The sequence below is a fragment of the Suncus etruscus genome, chromosome 17 (assembly GCF_024139225.1).
Source record: "Suncus etruscus isolate mSunEtr1 chromosome 17, mSunEtr1.pri.cur, whole genome shotgun sequence".
Classification (NCBI taxonomy): domain Eukaryota; kingdom Metazoa; phylum Chordata; class Mammalia; order Eulipotyphla; family Soricidae; genus Suncus; species Suncus etruscus.
Genome location: NC_064864.1, coordinates 6,700,279 through 6,718,064, shown reverse-complemented (window position 1 = coordinate 6,718,064; position 17,786 = coordinate 6,700,279). Strand labels below are relative to the sequence as shown.

The 17,786-nt window shown below is 38.6% G+C and overlaps 1 protein-coding gene across 1 annotated transcript in view; it reads left to right on the top strand.

Moving 5' to 3' along the window:
- Positions 1-16,857, top strand: part of ZNF365 (zinc finger protein 365) — a 31,074-nt gene extending 14,217 nt beyond the window's left edge. Inside the window, 5 exon segments of the mRNA XM_049790628.1 lie at positions 3,532-3,712; positions 15,302-15,339; positions 16,052-16,073; positions 16,075-16,209; positions 16,211-16,857. Coding sequence (XP_049646585.1) covers positions 3,532-3,712; positions 15,302-15,339; positions 16,052-16,073; positions 16,075-16,209; positions 16,211-16,594 — 760 coding nt within the window. The 3' untranslated portion in view covers positions 16,595-16,857.
- Positions 16,858-17,786: the final 929 nt, after the last annotated feature.

Below are 17,786 nucleotides of genomic sequence, written 5' to 3'. Positions count from 1 at the left end.
TTTTCAAATATTAATTATTATATATGTCATATTTGGATTGTATTTAATGATGGGTTTAAAGTGCACAACTGCTTTAAACAGAAAGCTGAGTCAGCCCATCCCCAGTTCAATTTGGTTTTCACATAGAAAATGTGAAATATTTTTTAATGAGAAAAACATAGTAAATATTATGAACCAAAACAAATTGGGAAGGGAAAGAAAAACCCCACAAACCTCTGGCTCTTCTCATTGTTTTTGTGTTTGTGAGAGAGAAGTTATGGCCTCTGGGTTGTTTTCCCTCTAAGTATAGTTTGGAGACTGTTGTATGATTCAGTTTTGCACCATTAAATATCACCCAGGAAATCTTGACAATGGGCTTGCCTCCAAATGAGTTGAAGCCTTAATGTTGAAAACAGGAAGGAATAGCCATTTTCCTGAGTTCTGTTTGCATCTATGCTATTTGAGTGTGAAAATACTCCATCCAAAGAATCCTAGCTAGGAGTAGGAAGTTGGAGTGGTTTGGTTTATGGACTGAACCAACTTGCCACTCTCTTGCTGCGTGTTAAATTTGGTGACTCACCTAACAAGGGTGATCAAAACCCAAAATGGCGGAGCTTGAAAACTGGCTTTTGTCCATGGCCTGAACAGTTTGAAAAGTACATATCTTCTGTTCAGACAGAAGCATCTGGAAATGAACTTGAATTGGAGAATGAAAAAAATCTCTTTACCAGAGAACTTTTTCCTTTTCTGTGACTATTTCTTAGTCACTAAAAGATAATGGAATTAAAAGGCTGGTCTAATGAATAATTCTCTGAATGAATCACTATAGAACTAACTTTTTCTATCTTTTTTTTAAATAAGTATATCTTTCCCTAGGTTTTGTAGAGACATTTGACCCTGGGAAGCATCAGCAAAGGTTAGCCAAATATCACATGATATATCTATGAGAAAAAAATCATGATTGATTATAAAGCTTTCTCAGTGACTTGTCATAAGAAGAGCCCATGACTGACCTCAGTCAAACTTCCCTGAGTTTCTACTTTCAAGAAATCATGGGCCAATAAAAATCAAGTAGAGGTTGAGAAAGTGCAGAGAAAGCAGTGGTTTTGATTATCTAGATTATCTAATTATCTAAGATTAGACTTTTTTAAAAAATGGGTATATTAATAATTCTAAAATAAGAGAGGGAGTCAGGAGGACAGAAATCTCAAAGGGAGGAGTACATGTCTTGCATGTTTGAAGCCCTGAGTGAAGTTCTGGCCATACAAGATACCTCCCAATTCTATGCTCCAGAATTGATTGTGTGGCCCTAGTTGTTTGATGACCTCTGGGTGTTAAAAGCACTATGTTGTGGAGCCCTACTACTAAACTATCAGGCCTTCCCACAGGTTCAGTATCTCCAAGAGTGACCCCTCAAAATCTGACCATCACTGGGGTGTCCTCGTCTCTCCAAACTTCAACGAGTCAGGCAGTTTCAGAGATTGTATAAGAGGCAGAACACATACCTAAAATATGCAGGGCTCTGATCCAGTCCTCAGCATTGAATGTCCTCTGAGTATTGCTAGCTGGGAAACCTGTAAAGAAGATTGAACTAATAAAATAAAAGGATTTTTTGGGGGTGAACATGATTGTTATTTATTTTTATAATTGTCTATCTTTCTGCACTTAGAAAATGTGTTCTCTTTTTTGGATTTTGGGACACAGCAGATGGCAATACGGGGTTAGTTACTCCTGGTACTCCTGGTTCTGCACTCAGAAATTGCTCTTCGCAGGCTCAGGGGGCATAAAGACTGCCCAGGATTGAACCTGTGTCAGCTGCAAACAAGTCAAATGTCCTACTTGCTGTGCTATTGCTCCAGGTCCATTGTCTATCTTCCTAAGTTTAGTATGGAAGGAAAGATGAGACAGTACTCTTTGGTATTTGAAAGATATTTTGAAGATAGGCAAAAGAACTACTGCATTTAGCAGATAATAAAATTAGAAATTTATTGGCCCCAATGTAGATAGCAGAAAATACACAGGAGATGGCTGAATGATGAATTATTCATGATTTTTTTAAGTGAGATATATTGAATGAAGAAAATTGTGATAGTGTTCAATATTGGTGGTGTTGATTACCTGATTCTTGGTTTGATAAAAGTCTTGTGTGTGTGTGTGTGTGTGTGTGTGTGTGTGTGTGTATAGGAGAGGATAACTCATTGCACTGTTGGGTGTTCAACATGGCTTTTTGCTTCCTTCCCAGGAGCCATTTTCTGTATGCTAACTAGACTTACACAATGAAGTGAGAACTTGCATGGAAAGTGTCTACTATTCTCCCATTCCATTTGTCATACAACCTCACATTGACTCAGTGGGATCTGAGACTCTACTTAGTGAGCTGTGTAGGTTTATTCAGAGCCCCACTCTTGCTTCCTCTTTTCAAATCCTATGCTGGCCATGCAAGACTTTCTCGGCGCCTCACAGCCTCGTTCCCACCAAAGACTTCATTGGCTCTTCCTAACGATCTCCAAATTCAATCCTCTCCTTGAAGGAGTTAGTCAACATAGCTAATTTTGCTTTCTAAGATCATTTCTTGTCCACATCCATTCTCTTTGTATCCTGGGAGTTTGTTTTCTTCTTTGCACATATCACACAATACATTTAGCTGTGTATTTTGTGGTGAGATCTCTTTCTACTAGAACCTAATCTCTTTTATTTTTAAATAATATCTTTATTTAATCACCTGATTCCAAACATAATTGTAGTTGGCTTTCAGTCATAAAAGGAACACCCCCCCTTCACCAGTGCAATCTTCCTATCACCAATGACACCTCTCCCACCTCCCCCACACTGTTCCTGTATTTGAGACAGGCATTCTACTTCTCACACTCATTATTATTGTCACAATAGTCATCAGTGTAGTTATTTCTCTAACTGCACTTATCACTCTTTGTAGTAAGCTTCATATCATGACCTGGTCCTTCCAACCCTCATCTCTATCATCTCTGGGTATTATTACAATAATATACTTTACTTTTCTTAGAACCCAAAGATGAGTGAGACATTTCTGTGTCTATGTATCTCCTTCTTACTTTACTTAGCATAATAGTTTCTTTTTTTTTTTTTTTTTTTTTTTTTTTTGGTTTTTGGGCCACACCCGGCGATGCTCAGGGGTTACTCCTGGCTCAGAAATAGCTCCTGGCCGGCACGGGGGACCATATGGGACACCGGGATTCGAACCAACCACCTTTGGTCCTGGATCGGCGTTTGCCTTGCAAAGCTGTGCTATCACTTCGGGCCCAGCATAATAGTTTCTATGTCCATTCATGTATAGGAAAATTTCATGACTTCATCTTTCCTGATGGCTGCATAATATTCCATTGTGTATATGTACCACAGTTTCTTTAGAACCTAATCTCTTAATGCTATCACTAAGATGTAATCTTCTTTCTTGTCCCTGTTGTGGTAGAGCTGTCTAAGGCAAAATCCAAACATACTATAAGCACCAATAATAAGTATTTAATGAATGGATGCCTATCTTATTTCTCTACTTTGTGACCCTTTGCCTTGCAGAGAGGTGGTGACTTTCAACCATTTTCTGGAAGCAGCTGCTGAGAAGGAAGTTCAAGGGAAAGCTCGACTACAGGATTTCATTGAGAATCTGTTGCAACGGGTAGAGCTGGCAGAAAAACAGTTAGAGTTTTACCAGAGCCAGCAAGCCTCGGGCCTCAGCCATGACATCAGTGAGCATGCGGTAAGACATGCAGATCTGCTGCTATGTGTGAGGTTTTGGGTGGGGTTTTTTGGATCTAGGACATAGAAAAAGAGGTAGGAAGTGATTTTGGGGGACTCTGTAGATAGAATTTTAATCATTGCACAGGTCATGACCATATTACAAAAAGGGATCCATGAAGTAAACAGATTCCTGCCCTCACAATCACTTATGCCTCCCCTTTCCATTTCAATCAAGCTGAAATAGTTTTATATTCTGAAAAATAACCATCTGAAGTCTCCAAATAAATAATTTTTGTGTAAATATTAGGTTCGTGTGCAAGCTAAAGAGATAGTACAGTAATTAAAGAACTTGCCTTGCATTACCTTGAAATTTGAAACCTAATTTGAAAGCCTGAAACCATATAAGGCCCCATGAGCATTGCCAGGGGTCACTCCTTGAAACAGAATTGGGGTAGCCCCTTAACACTGTGGGATTTGGCTTTGATCCCATGTCTACCCCCTAAAAAAAAGAATCTTCTATCCTGATTTGGAGCTTCTCAAGAAAATGTTCTGAAATACTTCTCAGTACAAAAATATTTAACTATTTACTTTTTTTTGTTTGTTTTTTGTTTATTTACTTACTTTTTATTATTAATTATTTATTATATTTTACTTATTTATTTATTTACTTGTATATTTAGGAATACACATCTTAAGATGCATTGTTATACAGATATTGAGCTTCCATAGGCAATATAAGACTCCCAATTAAGTCTTTTGATATATTCTTGTGGGGAGTAAAAGCCAAGGTACTTTTCGATTCACAGGCCTTGGAATTGAATTTGAGAGATGCTTTGATGCATTACAAGACCATATTGATTCTTTGAGCTGGGAGTTTTGCTGAGGCCGATTCCTGTATCGTGCAACAGTCCACAATTTGGTGGGGTGAGAGGGGCCATCAAGCATGAGTCAGTAGGCATGCTGGTTGTAGTTCTTTGCTGATGCATGAGAACAGGGATCCAGAGGGTGTCACTGAGGAGCTGAAAGGAGGTCTGTTGGTTTGTTTTTGGGCCACACCCGGTGACCCTCAGGAGTTACTCCTGGCTCTGCACTTAGAAATTGCTCCTGGCTTGGGGGACCATATGGGAAGCTGGGGATCAAATGCCCTACCATTGTGCTATCACTCTGGCCCCTAACCATTTACTTTTGCACCTCTTTATAGTAAGACAATGTGTGTGAGAGATAACTTAATCATTCTTTAAGCAGATTTTCAACAAGACTTTGAAAAAGGGTTTGGGATCTGGTTCAGGGTTAGCTCACCTCCCTTGAATATGCAAATCCCTGATATTTGATCCCTGACAATGAAAAAATAATCAGAAAATTTGATGTGTGGTATTTATTTTTAGAGTATATTTTTGTGTACAAATTTACACGTAGTTTCAGGGACTAAAGAAATCCTCACAGTCCAGAGCAGAATCAGATCTGAATGAAGATGCAGACTCCAATATTTGATTAGATCAAGAATTCCCAATTTCTGTTGAAGGTCACTAATAAAATATTGGACCTGTATATCATTTCATTGGTGGAATAAGAGACAAAGGAGTTTTGATACCCCAAGATATTTATTACAATTATTTATTGAACTTTATACTTTATTTCTTCTCAAAATATGAAAATGATTTGAAGAATGAGTACCCACTCACCAAATCCAAATTGAGAACATTTGAGAACATTGATGGAGGGAGATTAACAATGGTGCTGGGATTGGTGCAGAAAACTTGCATGTCTAAAACTTAACTATAAATCACTTTTTAAATATTAACGCATTAAATAAAAATTTTTCAAAAGGATGAAATGATTCTTAGATCATGATTCTTCTTCCCCCTTTTTATCTCTATTTATATAAAAGAAAAATATAGAAAGCATGTTACCAAGAAAATCAGGAGGGTTCCTATTGATTTATTTTAAAAAGTTTAGTTTGCGTTTTCCAGAGCATAAACTCAACATTTCATCTAAATATTAAAAGGGGCGGTTAAATAATACAAGACAGAATGAAATGAAAAGCAGATGGAAGACAAGGGAAGTAAAATTGGAGGGGGGAGAGAGAGCAGAAAAGAAAGAAATCAGAAGGTATGAAATAAAGAAATCCTATGTCATGCTTATAGTAAGTGCTCAGCCTTAGAGAAGTGCCGTGATGCTATGGAACAGGCATAAAAGAAGACAGTAAAAAGAAATTTTGCTACATCTGTGAAATCATGGTAACTGGAATCAAAACAGCTTCAAGCTGCTACTTGAATCAAAAAGATTTGAGGTATTTCTGGAAGGCCTGGTGCTGAAACCATGTTGCATGGATGCAGTTGCCATGTCTGCATCCTGCCAACTCTGTAGACTACATCTATTCTCAAAAGGGACATAACCCAAGCTATGAAAAAGTTGGGTACTCAAGCCATGCTGCTGAAAGCTGGCAGTTTTGGGAGGAGAAAGTGGGCAAAGTTACCACTCTGCCCGATACCATGCCAGCTGCACCCACCACCCAAAAAAGCCCTATCTCCTATGGCCCAGCTTCACTATTCCTCTACACCTCTCTGCAGAGACACCAATCTGACCCAAACTCCAGTTACACCAGTGTTTGGGCTGACATCATCAGGCCTTTTTTGAAGTGTGTATTTATTTGGTTGACCTTCCCTTGTCTTCTTGTACTTCTGAAAGATCTGGTAGCAGACCACTGGTCCCACAGAAGCCACATTATCAGCCACAATGCTTGAAATTCCTGGACTCTGAGGTTGTATATGTATGTGGCCATGTTGCAATTCCATATATTATTTTTAAATTTTAAGGTCACACCCTGTGACACTCAGGGGTTACTCCTGGCTCTGTGCTCAGAAATTGCTCCTGGCTTGGGGGACCACATGGGATGCCTTGGCATCAAATTGTGGTCTGTCCTAGATCAGTCACTTGCAAGGCAAAAGCCCTACTGCTGCGCCATCACTCCAGCCCAATTCCATATGTTTTGATTCTGTCATCCCACTAGGAATGCACCAATTTAGATGCCATTGTGTATTTGAAGCCACCTAATGGTCAGAAACAAAAGAACTAATAGAAAGATCAATTAGAGACATGAGTTCAATAAACCTCTGACAATGATTTCATGACTTCACTGCGAGATGCAGTAGTTTTCACAAATTTTCTTGTTGCTGTATTCTTTATTTTATTTCTTCCTTTTTTTAAAATAATTGCATTCCCAGTTACCTACAAACAAATGTATTATGATCAGTTATGTAATGCATTGTCTTTAAATAAATTTATGTTAAAAAAATAGATCCCAAAGGAAAAGTACAATAAAATTTTGCTTAAAATCCTCTCCCCACCCAGAAAAATGAAAAAAAAAAAAACCCATGTTATATAGTTTTTAAATTTTCTTAATGTCTGTGAGTTTATACCAGCAATTCTCTTGAAAGGGAACTTTTATTCCCCTTCTGGATGCTTTCTTTAATTTTTTTTTATCTATTTTTTGTTGTTGTTGTGGGGTCATACCCAGCAGCATTCAGGAGTTACTCCTGGCTCTGCTCTCAGTAGTTGCCCTGGCAGGCTTTGGGGAACCATATATAATGCTGTGAATCTAACTGGGTTCCATCCTGTGTTGGCCACATACAAGGCAAACACCCTACTGCTGTGATATCTCTCCAGATGCTCTCTTCATTTGTAAGGAAAGAGTTGAATCTAGCTTAGCTGTGCCTTGCAAAGATGCCCTTTTTGTCCTCTTCTTCCATCTTATCCTCTTTCAGGAAAGGCCTGTTTCACATGGTCACAATGCCCAGATATAAGGTATATGCCTGATTTTCAAACTGTTAGTCTCTCTACTTCTGACTGGACTATGAAAATTTATTTTCATGGGCTTATAATTAATTCTTCCTTAAGATGAAGTATTTTGCTTTTTAAATTCTTTGCCAGTCTCTTGACTGAGGTGGTTAGAAACTCTAAAATTAGGAACTGAAGTGATAGCACAGCCAGCAAGGGTGTTTGCTTTGCACGTGGCTGACCCAGGTTCAATTCTTGGCATCACATATGGTCCCCCCCGAACCTTCCAGGAGCGATTTCTGAGCATAGAGCCAAAAGTAATCCCTGAGTGCTACTGGGTATGGCCCCAAAACAAAAACAAAGTAAAAAAGAAAGATCCTCTAAAATTAAAAAGTAGCATCTATGATTATAAAGTATTTAGGTTTAAAGTAATGTGTAAAATAGTTTTATTGAGATTGGGAATATTAAAGAGGAAGAGGGGAGGAGAAATGGTGCCAACTTATTTTCCTTATATTGATATTTTGATGCCTGTTCTCTCTGCTCAGTTTGTTTTGGAGGCTTGGCCAGTCATCATTTCTGCTCTGATGGGATTAAAGTTGGATGGCATTTTGTCTCTTCTAGCTAGGTGTGAATGTAAAAATTGTATGTATGCATCTATACATTGTATATGCTTGTAAATAGAATATTCCAAATATGGCATGATATACCTTCCATATACGTAGGGAAGAGCTGACAAATTCATGTAAAATAAAGTACAGCCAAAAAAAAGAATTTATAATTGATCAGGCTGGGGCCAGAGGAGTAGTAGTAGTAGTAGTATAGCAGGTAGGGTTCTTACCTTGCACAAGGTCCACCTGGGTTTGAACCTATCACCTATGCCTCACCAGAAGTGATCCCTGAACAGTCTGGGGTTTGCCTTTAGAACCACTGGATATGCCCCAAAACAAAAGCAAAAAATAATTAGAAACAATCAGACTGAAGTGAGTTGACTAAAGGAGGAACCATTGATTGTCTTAAAAAGGCTAAGAGTGGTGTTGCCAGTAACATAAGTGACTTATGTGGAATTGGGAGAAGGGAAAAAGGAATCTATCACTTCTGTCTTTACTCACATATGTCACATATGGAAATTATTTGGGGGGAAAATCTAGGACTGACAGAATTCAGCTATCTACCCTACGTGTTATAGACTTCACATATACTCAGACCCACAAGTCAATATCTGATGTACACAGATTGGTAAATGATCCCTGTCACCTGATTTCTTAGGGAAATTCAAAAAAAAAGAAAAGAATTTCAGGAGGAGACATAAAGTGATGGGAAAGAATTAGTTAAAGGTTCTGAGTAAAGAGATTAAGAGAGCGAGTGAGCTGAGAGTCAACATCCCACATGAAGGATGAGAATGGGGACATGTGCTGCTGATCTTTGCAGAGTTGGCTTTATAGGCTAGCATTATCAAGGAGAAGATATTGACACTTTTGGTGGTGGATTTCTCTGTCCTTAGCACTCTTATTTGTCCCTGCTGGAGCTTTCCTCTGTAGGCAGGTTACAATCTTTTCTGGGCCTGGGCTAATGCCAGTTAGTCTTATCAGATCTCAGTTCTTATGCTGACAAAGTGCATCCAGCAATAATGCTTTTAGCTTTTAGTTTTTAGCTAAAAGTGCTTCGAGCTGCTTAAGGTCAGTGACTGAGTAACTTTTTCAAATCCCATCTTGGTTTTATTACACCCCAAGAACTTATTGCCAGGGAGTTTCACCTATATGTCTGCCAACTGAAGTGGCATGATTGTTTTCTGAAAGGGTCAAGCAGATAAAGTTCCTCCTGTTTTCATGTGTAGTGTCCACACTTCCACACTGCTTTGGCTCGTAAGTATATATTTATATATATTTATATTATATTTATATATATTTATTTATATATACATTATATTTATTTAAGAAACCAGGATTCATTTAGTAAAGTAATGAAAATATTTGTCCTGACTTCCTAAAAGTTCTTGGTGATTCTGGGGATATAGGAAAACTTGGAATTTTTTTTTTTCTTGTTTTGGGTCACACCCGGTGGTGCTCAGGGGTTACTTCTGGCTCTGCACTCAGAAATTACTCTTGGCAGGCTCAAGGGACCATATGGAATGCTGAGATTCAAACCACCCACCTTCAGTCCTGGATCAGCCCCGTACCAGGAAAATGCCTTACCACTGTGCTGTCACTCTGGCCCAAACTTGGATGTTTTTAGGAAGAGAGACTTTGAGTCATTTTTACAGATCTGCTGGCCTAATTTAGTGAATGTAGGGAGACTGAGGCAATCCACATGTCTGGATTCTCAGTGCTCATCCTTATCTAGAAGAGCATCCTGCTCCATTATACCATGGATGGAACCAAACATCTCTACCCAGCCCTTATTGTCTTCTTCCCGAACAATCTGGAATAACACTTCACTCTGGACTCCACTACAAAAAATCCTCTTCATTCCCCTTCTTTCACTTATTCCTAGTTCTCACCCTTTCTCTCTACTTATTTCCTTAGTACTCCCTCCAGACAGCAATGCAAATTTTAGGTGGATGCAATTTCGGAAAAGATTAATCACTTTTTAAGAGGTATTTTTTTTTTTTGCTTTAGCATTCTTTTAAGCTCTAGGAAAAAAAAAACGTCTTCTCAATTAGTGCCTTTTCTGAAATAAGGCCTCAACATCTGTGTGTCTTCATTAATCCCGTTGGGCCATTCATTTTCCCCACCTGGCTGATTTCTAAAAATGTAACATGCTTACTCAGATATTTTGTCTTTCTGCTCTGAAAAATGCTGTTGAATTAGATACCAAGTGACCTAATATCCCATCTGCCAGAATCACTCACAGAACTGCTCAAATGGAAAGCCACAAAACAGCTTGGATAATATTATTTTAAGAATTGCATTTATTATTTCCTGCAGGTTCCTAAATGGAGACTAAGAGTAATTTATTGAGCACATCTTTGTTGCAGGGCACAACACCTACTGAGTGTCAAAGACACTGCTGTGAATTAGATAGACGAGGTCTCGGCTCTCAGTGAAGGGTGAGCATGATAAATGATAAAGGTAGCTTCATGTAGCAATAACTACGGTAAAGAATAAGATATTCAAATATCCATGTGAAGGGAAAGGAAGGATAACATTAGGTAGAATGCTTGCTTTGCATGCAACTGACTTGGATCCAATCTTTGTACAAATTTCCCTATGAGTGACCCCTGAATGCAAAACCAGATTAAACCCTGAGCACTGTTGAGTGTGACCCCCAAACAGAACTTCAAAATGAAATCAAGGGCCTGGAGAGATAGCACAGCAGCTTTTGCCTTGCAAGCAGCCGATCCAGGACCAAAGGTGGTTGGTTCGAATCCCGGTGTCCCATATGGTCCCTCACTCCTGCCAGGTGCTATTTCTGAGCAGACAGCCAGGAGTAACCCCTGAGCACTGCCGGGTGTGGCCCCCCCAAAAAAAAATTAAATCAAATATTCATGTTAGCCTGAGTTAGAAAAGAGCCTTTACTTACTTAAAAAAGTAACCTCCTCATTTTGATCTAAATAACAAAACAGGCATCTCTGAAAATTCAGAAATGGAAACTTCAAGGCATAAAGAGAGAAAAGATCAAGTGCCGTAAGGAAATACGTTTTCAGTTGAATGGTTAAAAACTAATGAGGTCAGAAAGATGAAAAGGATTCAGATCATTCTGCATTTTCTCAATCACATAAGGTGCATGGGTCTGTCCAAGGAAATCTGTTGGAATCTATTGGAAGTTTGTATTGAGAAGTAGTCTGTGTTTTAGCAAATAATTCTGGACTGCTCTGTGGAGAATTGACTAGAAACAAGTATGAGAGTTGGGATAAAAGACTGCTCTACTGAGGTAGTTAAGAGGGTATGAAGTGGCAGCATGGATTGAGAGATAGATGGGTAGAGGATATTGTTCTAGGCATAGAATTGACAAAACTAATTATCTGTGATGAAGAATTAGCCAGAGGGAAAATAATTGAGAACAAATGTAAAGATTGGACGTAAAAATTTGAATTTGTATTACTATTATTTACATAGAAGACACAATGGAAGAGGATTGAGTGTCCAATTTATCCAAGCTTTTAATAGCCTGAGACACTGTGTGTTAGAATCTCAGTACAAAGTTATTTCTATTTGCAGCCTGAACCTTTTATCAAAGGCTTGCTTGGATCTTATATTAATATCCACCTCTTTGTAAATAAAAACAAGACAAAGTAGTTGTTATCCGAGGAAACAGAGCCACGGATTGATGGCTAGTAAGACTTTCCATCTGTCCAATGTTGGGGCCAGCAGGAATAGTGACCTCTTGTGTTCACAGGTGGGAGAGCACATGAGATTGTTACTGCTGTCCTCTATCTCTTGAAGCCTTGTGATTAGTGGAATCCACCTAAGCAGGGGTCTGCAACCTTTCAGACATAAAGAGCCACTTGGACCCGTTTCCGAAGGAAACTGGGAGCCGCAAAACCATTGCAACATTTAAAACAAATATAACACTGCATATATTGTTTCTTACCTTAATGCTATATACGTCACCAGGTACGGCTGCCTCCATTGGCTCCGCTCCTCAGCTCCGCCTCACTGCTATAGATATAGCGGAGAGAAGCGGAGCTGAGATTAAAGCAGTATTTTTTTTTTCTGACATCGGCTCCGGAGCCGCGGCAAGCCTTCAAAAGAGCCGCATGCGGCTCCGGAGCCGCAGGTTGCCGACACCTGACCTAAGGATTCGTCTTGTTCTTATATAAACTCATATGAATATATTTGCTTTTCATGTCTAATATATGACACAAAAGATGAGTTCTCACTTGACCGTGGGAGTCCTGTATTATTTCTTTGGCACCTCATGTTCCCCGCCCCCCAAACACTAAGAGGAGTAGCTCAAACTAAATGTTTCGAGAGTTAGTTGAGGCAGTTTTGTGCCCAGTATTTTATCTCATATGTATAGATCTACAGCTATGCGCAGTTGTTGGGGTATCTATGGGATGACATGTATGTGAGGTGTCAGCACATCATAACCTACCTCCATGTACGTCCCTCTATGTAGACATAATAGATTTGTATTTTGGTGGTCCCAGGAAGATCCATACATCAGAGATACTTTCAGGTGCTTAAGTTATATTTTCTTTTTGGAGAACTTCTCCAGCGGTGTTGGATGTGCAGAGATCTCAGCCCAACCTCATGGTTCAATGCCAGTTCTCAGCCATGTCCTGGGTGCCACCAAGTGCTGAGAGCCACCAACAGCATACCTAGAAGTGCTGGGAGGGGAGAGGGGACACAATGCCAGATATAGAACTCATGGTCTCACTTACAACATATATTGTATCCCTTTGCCCTCTCCTCTAGGCCACTAAAATTGTATTTCTTAAAGAATTTGGGTAGTAACCTCTTTGAATATTGCTAGCCTTTATGTCTTCAGAAAAAGATCTTATACATATATATTATATGTAAAAACCTTTATTATATACATATGTAAAACATAAGTAAATACATGTACAAATCTATATGCAAACAATTTCATAAAATTTCAAAGGATATTATATGTGTATGCAACTAATGATTAAGTTATACAACTATATGTTTATATCTATACATCTGATAAAGCTTAGAAAAAAGAGGAGGTAGTAGGTCTAGAGAAATAAAATTCCTGTATATTTGCACGGTGAACATATAACCTGAAATTTGTTCAAGAAGGCCAACTGGGAAATTTTTGTTGGTGGTGTTGATTCCAACAAAAAGGAGAAATGCTGTTGATTTGGGCTTCCAGTAACAACCAGCCTGGTTTGCTCTAGAACTTAATCCCAACTGTTTTCCTGTATTGAACAATTTACAACTTCCATTTAAGAAAAGTGTCTTTTTCTGTTCACATTTCAGGCATAATCTCTTCAGGCATAATCTTATACCAAATCTAGCCAGGAAGAATAGGGCCATTTATGACTTGATTTTCTAACAGCAGAAGCAAGAATTTCATCTTGCCTTTACATTTTTTGTCCTTAGGCAACATGATTTGCAATACTTTGACCAATCAAGGTTTAGGATTCCAATATTCCAACGCCACCCAAACATCAGTGTCACTCCATGATGTTGGGGTCTTCTCCCACCCGTACCTCACCCCCTTGGCAAACTCAGTTTTGTGTGCTCTTAGGATCTAGAACAACTAGCCAGCACTCATTGTTTCTTTACTATATTGAATCTCACCTTCTTGAGAGACATGATCCTGAAAAGTCTGTTTAAGAAATCTTTATTTTATCTTATTTTATTTATTTGTTTGTTTATTTATTTACTTACCTTTGTTTTTGGGGGACCACACTCAGTGATGCTCAGGGGTTACTACTGGCTATTTACTTAGAAATTGTTCCTGGCATGGGGAATTATATGGGACGCCGGGGATGGAACCTTGGTTCATCCTGGGTCAAACGTGTGCAAGGCAAATGCCCTACCACTGCGCTATCACTCCTGCCCCCAAGAAATCTTTATTTTTATTTTTTTTTAATATCTTTATTTCAACACCATGTTTACGAACATAATTGTAGTTGGGTTTCAGTCATAGAGACTTTTTTTTCTGTTTGCTCCTGATTAAACCTTCAGCTACAGGCAGAAGAATCAGGAAACTGAGCCTGTGTTGCTGTTTATCCTTTTGAATTACTACTAACTAGGGCACATGGCATGGCCCCATGCCAAAATGGATCTTACCCCATGATCTTGTTGTCCTAGTTTTCTTAAGCCAGTGTCTCGCTTATGTGACAGCACTTTTTTTTTGAGTGAATCCCACATAAGGGAGTGCAGTGACTGAAAGTAAAGAATATATAGATTTTCCCCTAGAATAGATGGTAACATGTGAATCAAAATAATCAATTAAAATACATTCTGTAAATGGTATTCTGAGTCACAAATATGCATGCAGGCATTTTATTAGGAGTGGTAAATAATGTTAATGATAGAAGGCCCTAAGGCTAGTAATAGATTTGTTCTTCATATGAGCTTATTTTAGAAATTATGTCTTTTAGGAAATACTGATGCTAATTTTCTGTTGAGACATTGTAAGCAGCCACAACTGTAGTAGAACAGTATAGTGTAGTCTGAATCAGTTAAGAATTAATGGTACAGGGCCCAGAGCAATAGATAGTCAGTGCATAGGGCATTTGCCTTGCTCATGGCCGACCCATGTTGGATCCTTTTGCATTCCATATGGTCCCCCTGAGCCTGTCAGAAGTTATTCCTGAGTGCATAGCCAGGAGTAATTCCTGAGTACTGCCAGGTGTGCCCCCCCAAACAAAACAAAACAAAACAAAACAAAAGAATTAATGGTGCATCATTCTGGTTTTTATTTTGTATTTTATTTATTTGGGGGAGGTTTGGGAATACACCCTAGGGCACTCCTGGTTACTCCTGCCTCTACTCTCAGAAATTGCTCCTGGCAGGCCACAAGGGACTCTATGGGATGCCAGGGATTGAACCCAGATCTATCCTGGGTCGGCCATGTGCAAAGCAAACACCCTACTGCTGTGCTAGCACTCTGGCCCCATCATTCTGGTTTTTAAAGACATATTTCTTCAGTTGTTACTTCTGGGGGGGGTGGAATGCTGTAATTTTGTATTGTTAAGATCGATATGTTTCTTGTAAACCACAGAAAAGGAAGCACAGAAGCTCCCCTAATAAGCAGAAGTTCTTGTTCATTGCTATGATGTAGGGATGGACTTATGCTGGGTCACTGACTCCTTAGCGTGAATGCCATATCTTAACCAAAGGAACAAGAAAGATTTTTAAAAATTCAAATCTAAATTTTATTGATGTAATTTTTCTTATCTGCTTTCCTTCAGCTTACAGATATCTCTTCAAATAGGAAACCCAAATGCCTGTATGTATTTTTCTTTATAATCATGTAATTTGTAATTTGCATGTTGCCTTGTTACAGCTTGTATAAAAGCCATAATATGGGTGGATTTGAATGTCTCCAGTGAAAATGGATTTACTTGTATATCTTACTTTATAAATTGTGAATGTGTGTGACTTTCAGTCATACTTATAGCCTATTAGTATGCAGTCATATGATAGTATAATAGTTTTAAATGTATAGTACTAAATAGCTTCATTGAAGTATAGCACACAATATAGTATATTAATATATATGTGATATAATTAATATGTGCATTTACTTGTATACTCTCATATATAACATTAATGCATATTAGTAATCTTAAATTTCATAATATCTATAGTATATTTTTATCTGAATATTATATAGTGTTCATTGAAAGAGTCAAATCCACTCTTCTCTGTAAATCAAATGTAATATAATGAGTAGTCACTTCAATTTTCTACACCTCACTAGAATTAGTACGATTTCCTGGAAAATGTCACAGCATGAACTCATTGCATGAAGGTCAGAGTAATTACATATGTAAAATTTACATATGTAAAATGCAGATCCATATGTATGCAGATTGTTTTTATCAACAACATTCTCAGTACTCTTTCCGTTTTGACCACGGAGAGTTATTCGTCTTTTAAGGTTTTTTAAATAAATCTTTTTTCCTGTTTGATTCCTTCTTCCATTTGACCCGTCACAGAAGCCGAGGACACCCACACTCTGGCTGGCGGTCACCTGGATCTAAAGTCCCATTTCCATCCAAAGGGAAGGAGCTACCTGAAAAAAAGCCCAAGGATGACAGAGGCCAGCATGCAGCCGGCTAAATCTATTCATGAGCAACCCGAGTCTCCAAGAGAAACTCTGCAGACCGCCAAAGAAAGGGGAGTTCTTGGGGTTTAGCCGAAAAGGCAATATCAGACCCAAAATGGCCAAAAAGAAGCCAGCAGGCAATTGTGCACATTATTTGAAGGATGGGTTGTTGTGTGAACCACTCTACAGGGCTTTGGGAAATGTTTTAGGGTCTGACAATAATGTCCTTTCGGACATTATAAGACACATTATAAGACACATGGAGAAAGCAAAGGGAATGGCATATTTAATTTGCATTCATACAAGCACCTGGATTAACCAGACTATAACAGACGTCAGTGTTGGTGAGGCAGAATTTCAATTCAGGCACAATTTGAATCAAGAGGCAAATGACAGAATAAAGTTTTTTAAAAAAAAAAAAGAAAGAAAATGAAAGCAGCCATCCGAAATTGTTCATAAAATTAAGTCCCTGCTCCTGAAATAATTAGCTCTGTATTGCATTATTGCCACATGTGAGAATATATATACAGTAAACAATAAATATCAGACCCAAGACTACCCAAGATTTCAGATACTGGGAAGAAATTCATCTGTGCCTGATGCTCTCTTTAGTGGGGAATGTAAACTCCTGTGATAGCAGCAAAATAATGATAATTTTATTTGCTTTTAACCAATCTCCCAGTTCATTTTAATGCCCTCAAATAAAGATTCCTTCTGTGTCGGGTATTCTGGCTAACCAAAATCTCAGTGTTTCTGCGGCTTCAGGGACTTGTCCAGCCAGACAGAGGTTTCCGATTCAACTTTGATTTAAGCGTTTTGTTTTCCTGAATGCCTATTTATTCTGATTTCGGTGCACACCAAGTTATCGTTCCTAGAATGAGTTTTCTTGCCTCCTAAGGCCATGCTCTATTTTAATAGCTGCCCCATTAGTGTGATGAGAAGCACACTAACCTCTCATGCTCAGCACTGGTGTTAGCTCAGGGGAGAATGGCTGAAGGCAGTGGAGCACATCGGAGCCATCTTGAGGACACAGAACTGTTCCTACTTGTTCTTTCCCAAGACTGCTTCCCCGGTGGTGTCCATCTGCAGTCCTTTGTTCCCTGGCGGCCTGACTTTCTCCTCCCTGACCTAACTTTTCCACTCATTGCACTTTCTGTCCCCCTTTAATGACTACAATATGCTTTCTTACCTTTTCAACTAAGTGGCTGAGAAGCTCACTGTGCACAGCTTTCTAAAGTAATTTTCTGAAATAAACAGCACATGTGGGACCCAAGATCTGTGCCTATGCTTTGCTTCCCTCCCTAAAATGACCTTTGTTTCTACATACACACACACACACACACACACACACACACACACACAAACAATATGCTATGTTTTCTCATGAATGAATTTCTGTGCAACTCTTTGTGTGTGTATTTTTTCTAATTTCGCAGTTTTAACAGATCTGTAGAGTTCTCAAGCGCTGACATGCTTCTGGAAGCAAGATTAATGAAGTTCACAAATATAATTATATATATATAAATATACATATATATAACTCATAAAATATATGTCGAGTATATTAATAATTTATTTTTAAATACTCTGAAATTTGTATGTTTGTGGTGGGTGGGTTTTCAATT